Below are 6,872 nucleotides of genomic sequence, written 5' to 3'. Positions count from 1 at the left end.
AATTTCTAAAATGACGCCACAATGTAAAAACAAGTGACAGTCAGATGAGACAAACTGTATTCTACAGCCAAAGAGTTCCATTTTTAAATGTTGTAATTACTTTTTAAATATTGTTTATGTAAGTGGCCAGTTCCGGAAACTTATAGTGCGCCCTATGTATAAACGGCTTGAGAGAAAACTCCATATCAACATCTTTTTTTATACTATTCTCAATACGGACATACTAGTAGCCCCGCCCGTAGTAGTGCACCCGCCCCTTTACTGTAATTGCCTAAACAAAATTAAATGTAAATTTTATTTACATGTAGGATAGGTATACGTTACTTTGGAATTTAATTATGTTTGTTATGTAAGAGTTAATATACTTTGTACAACTATTGATCTGCTAGATTTGGTTAAATGTGTACCATTTCCTTTTGGTGAAAGCTGTATCAGGAGATCTCGAACAGTTCTACAAGCAAAGTTTATTAAAACCGGTATTACTGTATTACACATATACATAAATAATTTCTTTAATCTATTTTGTTAGAAGAACAAAACGTTACTGTGATTTTTTATGTGTTTATTAGACTAACACATTATTAAGAGCAACACATTTATTGTTTAAAACTAGATTTTGATTGATTGGGTTTATGTTTTTCTTAGCATTTGGTATTTTTTTTAGGAATATCGATTACCATACAAAATCATTTCATGTTTTCTATATCAATAAGTTTCAGACCTATGTCTATGATGCCAAAAATGATTAGAATTGATAACAATAAGGTTTAGACGTACTTTTACTGTTAATCTTAAAATTTAGATACCGAATATCTTTTTTTTTTTAGAATATCAAGTGACGGGACGAACAAGTTGTGCACCTGATGGTAAGCTACACGCCTGTCCATAAGAGTTGCAGTGGCACTCAGAGCTTTAAATCGCAAAGATCTGAGGGGCACTGCCACTGCGCTCGTCACCCTAAGATATAAAGTTGACAAGTCCCATGTGTCTGTAATTTCACCAGCACCCTTCTAAACCGGAACGCAGTAATGCTGACATTACTGCTTGGCGGCAGAAATAGATAAGGTGGCAGTATCTCCCTGGACGAACTCTTTCACAAGGAGATCTACCGCTGGTCTATCAAATTATTTCTTAAAATCAATTATCACAATGCAATTTCTATCGTATCAAGATTTAACTTTGATTATTTATTACTGTATTCATTTTATTTTTATTTTTTTTAATGACGTGTAACATAATGTAAATGTGACTTATAATGTATTGTAAATGGAATGCTACGTACTGTTTATTTTATAATTAATCTTGAATGACATAATCACTGACTTGAAATGTAATATAATGTATAATGTTCGTTTTACAATTGTTGAATGGTATAAACTGACTCGTAACGTACAACATTGTTACCTATATTGTAAATAATTATATTTCTTCAATCATTAATGATTGATTATGGAATTGAATATTGTTAACTAGGTGCGTTTATGTTTTATACATGGATTTTAACGATGTTGTCTTATCATTTATTATATTTGCGAGAAAATGAAGTCAACAAATCTCTTCATTTACTTTAAAAATGTTCTGCCCAGCATAGCATCTAAAATAATTTTAATATAGGTGCAATGTCTTCAATACGTAAATACAATTAACCTAGATAAATGTGACAAATATAACAGTAGTTAATACTCTGTTAATGTCGAGCGAAGTTCGAGACCACTTAAAGCATTACGTGATGAGAATATATGAAATTATTGGAAACTAGACTTACACTTACAGTTAGCTATACTTTTTATGATTTATGTTTGGTAATGCTTCAAATCTATAAACAGGCGGTTAATTAATAATGAAAGCCTTAAGAGTGATAAGAAAAATAAGTACAGTCATATACATGAGATACCTGATCCCCTAACATGCCCAAACAGACCTTTTGGTTCTGAGAGCCATCTTACGTATTGAACAAAGAAAATTAAAGCAATTTCAGCTTTATTGCGTGAGCAATACAATGAAGTGTTGCTAATAAAATAGATGATCAACATATTTTTAAAACCAATTCTAAATTTCGTCATTTAACATCCAAGTACATAAATTGGTCGAGCGGCTTGTTGTATGGATTGCCAGTTACAATATCCGTGGTTCGATTCCACGAGCACTATTTTGTTTTAACGTTATATTTTTGACAGCATTGTTTCACATTTAACCGGTTTCAAAAAAAATAAGAAGGTTCTCAATTCGACTGTATGTTTATTTTTGTACGTATGTTACGCGATAACTCTGGTATTTCTGAACCGATTGTCATGATTCTTTTTTTGTTGGAAAGGGGGTACCTTCATAGTGGTCCCATTTAATTTTGAAGAAAATTATCCACCTCTAAGGGTGGTTGTTCACGCATGAAGACTCATTTTTATAAATAGCGCCTAAATTTTATTAGAAAGAGCAATTATTTTAATTATTGATTTTGCTATTATCCAATTTAAGGCCTTTTTCTCTCTCAATATACTTTGTAATGAGAACCGATTTTTATTATCTCCTGAGTCAAGTCCCGTATAGTGACGAACTTGGGGATGAATCCGGGTTTGCGCACTTTCCAGTAACCGATTTCAATAAAACTTGGTAATTATATGTAATTCGACGTACTTTTGAAGTAGGTTTTTTTATTACTCTGTACTGAGACTATGTTATTTAATGTTAACGTTGGCAAATCACAATATTTGTTCATTACAAATTGTCTAAGGTGAGTGGGTAGATAATATTAATAAAGCGTATGGTGGGTATGGATAAATTAACAAATCACGAAATCACTCTGCAGTTTGCATACGAGCGTGTCTTCTGCGATTACTCATTGTTCCACGTTTCGTTCCAATTTATCAATTCAGTTTTAATTACTTTCAAAGTTTTCTATCGTGTTTTAATATGCCGCACTTAACGGAATGATTAAAATTAGACATTATTGTTCTGTATGAACAAGACTTAGACATTCCTTACACCTATCCAGAGGTTAAAAAAAAAAAAAACAATATTATACAGCTAAATAATATTTTATTTTTAATGTGACTCGAACCACACTTGCCTCAACTTGCAAAGCAATCCTTATATACTATAGCTGGTTGAAATTTGTATTCTGTATTTAAGTAAGATTATACGTTGAAGATCCAGTTAGCTTAAAAACTTTCTTACAATATCATTCACTAATGAGACGACCAAGGAGTCATACCAAAATAAATTTTACGACTCACAGGTTAAAGATTAACTTTGTTTAAGAATTTTCTCCACATTTTTGTGCTCAGAACCAAAAGCTCGACAAAGTCGGCTTGGGGTGTCAAGTATCTTGTGTATATGACTGTACAATTTAAATAGAGCGTATATGTCTGGATTGCCCAAAAAATCACTTAACGATTTTGCGTAGGTATGTATTGAAAAGAATATAAATACTAAAGCCTAAGGTGTCCATGAGATAGGAAATAGCTTGCATAATGCACCTATGACTATAACCATATTAAAATAAAAGAAGTATGGTAACTCTATACAAAGTAACGTCTTGTATACGCGTGTGACCGCCGCACACATTGGCATAATAATGAAAGGCGCGTTGGAACGACCAACGTCATACAACGCAAGTGCATCGCGAGATTATGCGAATGTGTGCGTCCATACACGGCGCGCGGTAGGCGTGCACACATACAAGCCCCACTGCTACGTACGGAGTTACCATACTTGTCCTATTATACTATGCTATACAGGTACTCCTAAAACCCTAAACTCCTAAAAAGTACGTAATCCGTGAAGTGATTCGAACCCAGACCATAATATTATTTTTATGATTGCGTAAACACTCATATTCAAATATATTATTTTCATACAAAATAGATGCCATACTAGCTTGGGCCTGAAGTATGTAATTGTATTTAGTAATTGTAATTCTCGTTGGGCGTTTAGCGCTTTTCCCATTGTACGTTGCTGGGTCTTAGGAAGTTAATTTCAAGTTACGTACATTTGTGATACTTGTGTAATATCTACAGGAAAGTGAAGAACATATCGTGATGAAAATTTTGTATGTCGATGTAGTTTCACAACCTTTGAAACACGTGTATGATGAGGCAGTCAATTTTATCAACCACAATTTTTAGAATGCTGTTGGGGCGCCCGCGCACACGTCGCCAAAGCGAGGCAACCCGCTTTCTCAGAATGGCATGAAAGTCATCTGTGCGTGACTCAGTGAACATGCCTGAAGCGCTACAGTGTCGTGGTAACCCCAACAACATCCTAAACGCGTTGTTATATTTACTCAACGTATTTAGGGTCACCTTATTATACTTCACTCACAGGCTACACGTGTAGAAGGTTTGACAGTATGCTTTAAAAAGCGTTAATTTTACCTCCCCACTACAACGTGCAAACTTGCGGGCGAGCATATTTGCTCTGACTGCAAGGGCTCTCCGTTCTCTCTCTATATCCACCAGATCGGACTGATCATCCGTCACCCAGTGACCCAGGTATTTAAATTTAAAAACTCTAGTAAGCTCACTGCCACAAAGGGAGACCGACGGTACAACGCCCACTTCTCCACCTCGCGGCTTAAACACCAGGAGCTCACTTTCCTTATATATTGTTGTTGTTGTTCTAGATGACTACACTAATCACCGAGTCTCAGACTAGAAAACTTTCTGTATTCTGTATTGAAAATTTAAAGCTCCGCCTCCGCACAGATTTCTAGGCCAGTTTTGAAAATTCGTTTGTTCAACTGATATAATATCATCATGTTATAAATAAGGTATAAATTTCAACGATCTGAGACGCAAAGACAAATGCGCTAACATACTTCGAGTTTGGTCATAGAGGAATCAAATTTATACCTTATAACAATTGAAATAGCATAAAATATTAATTGATAAATTTAATCTCCTCTGCCTTTCCGTCCGTCAATTTGCGCTCACCCTAAATGAGGTTCCATATGTAACACCTAGGATTTAGGTACTGAGATCATTCATGTAGACTAAGAAAGATCAGGAAGAAACATGTGTTAACTCACCCTATAGTTAGAGAGATGATTAACTACGCAAGTGAAGTGCACATCTCGACCTTGGGTGACTGTATGGTTCTCCAGGGCTTGTAGAAATTCCGGCTCTGGTTCTTCCATTTGGATGGGCATCTCACCTATTTAGGGAATGTAAAAAAAATATATTATGTAGTGGCTGTCGTAGTATTAAATTATTGAAAATGAAAAATTAAAAAAGTTTATTTCAGTTTTTTAGTTGCTTTTATATAAGGTTGGAACTTCCTAGTAGGTGTCATCCACCTGTGACAAGAAGTCCTGCTCTTTCGCTATCCTTTAGTTGTAGGAAACAAACTCAATTTAATAATATTTTTTTTTTAATTAAGTAACAAAACTATTTAAACTAATTTTACTAGGATACAAATGTTTATTTACCAATAGGTTCCATTAGGATTTATTGTACATTCTTCTCAGAAGAACCTCTTTTTTTTTTTAAAAAAAAGGTAAAAAAAAGGTTTTTAAAAAAAAAAGAGGTTCTTCTGAGAAGAATGTACAATAAATCCTAATGGAACCTATTGGTAAATAAACATTTGTGCCTTACGAATGAGTAGAAGAGTTTAATACGTATGACGAAGTGTAATTTGCTTACCTTTGATATAAAGATTATTTATTTATTATTAATACAAGCTAGAAATTTTATTGGTGTTGAAACTATAGAGTAAACAAAGTATAAAATAACAAAATAAATGTACAAAACAACAAGTACCTACAAATAATAAGAAACTTATGTTTTTATACCTGAGTGGGTATTGTGTGTGAATACATTAAGTGGTGATTATGTTCTCCATTTCTTCAAAATTAAGTGTCAACAACCAATATGTCAACGCTTGTTTTCAACAGTTGCACAAGTATAAACGGTAAATATTTATTTTTTGGATTTAATAATTTTTAATTTTTAAATAAATTTAATAATTAATAATTTAACATTATATAGATGTGTCACTCAAAGTGAAAACTAAAACAATGCCTTTGTGTTCATGGCATTAGTTTCTCTTTATGGTGGCACTTCACATGTTATTTATATTTGCGTATTAGATATGTTTGGCAAACAATCACCATGTGTAAACAGCTATTCGACAAATATAGCAAACACCAAACACGCGTTGTCGTGCGTAGTTCGGTTTTTCGACGCACATCAAAGTAGTCAAATAGGCTTATAGCGCAAGTAAAGCGTCCACACTACGGTCATTTTCATTATTTTAACACCTTATTCCGCCCCACGTCTTGTCATATTTGTCAGTGTCTGCGTGTTTGTCTGTACGTCAAATATTTTTCCATGTACAAAATTACGTCTATGATGTACAACAAATTAGTAGCGATTACAAATATCCATGTGAGTGCCACCGATAGAGTTTTGGCTGTGGGGTGTGTGAGTTGATAAAATAATTCCTATGTTAAATTAATACCTGTAACAAATACGGTGAGAAACGTAGCCAGCCACCAGGCTGCCTTTGTCCGCGACGGGCTCATGTGTCTGCCGGTCAACCGCCTGCAAGAAACACACCGATTAATGTAGAGATCTAGAAGGGACTGGACAATGTTCTTATCTATTCAAATGACAGACGCGCGAACGCAATGTCAGTTTGACAGGTGACTTTTTGATTTTTTACATTAGTAACGCCGATAACCCGCGTGTATTATTTATAAACACTTAATAAGAACACTTAACGAGCTATTTAGTTGTATTGTATTTAGTTGTGATTACAATTTGCCAAATTTATTTTCGAATTTACGAGTACATGGAACACTGTTCAAAATTTTCATAGTATTTTACGCTTTAACTCGTAACCACCAGTTTACTAGACATATTTAATATAAACGCGTT

At 34.0% G+C, this 6,872-nt stretch overlaps 1 protein-coding gene across 1 annotated transcript in view; it reads right to left on the bottom strand.

Annotated features, from left to right (window-relative positions):
- The window catches only part of LOC113237909 (lachesin-like), a 48,482-nt gene extending 41,946 nt beyond the window's left edge, over positions 1–6,536 (bottom strand). The window contains exons 1-2 of the mRNA XM_026474626.1: positions 6,454–6,536; positions 5,024–5,148 (exon numbers count right to left, since the gene is read on the bottom strand). Coding sequence (XP_026330411.1) covers positions 5,024–5,148; positions 6,454–6,517 — 189 coding nt within the window. The 5' untranslated portion in view covers positions 6,518–6,536. The remainder of the gene's footprint in view (positions 1–5,023; positions 5,149–6,453) is intronic.
- Positions 6,537–6,872: the final 336 nt, after the last annotated feature.

Source organism: Hyposmocoma kahamanoa, unplaced genomic scaffold, assembly GCF_003589595.1.
Source record: "Hyposmocoma kahamanoa isolate Upper Pololo Valley unplaced genomic scaffold, ASM358959v1 94, whole genome shotgun sequence".
NCBI lineage: Eukaryota > Metazoa > Arthropoda > Insecta > Lepidoptera > Cosmopterigidae > Hyposmocoma > Hyposmocoma kahamanoa.
The sequence above is the reverse complement of the archived record's forward strand: the minus strand, read 5'-3'. Positions and strand labels throughout refer to the sequence as shown.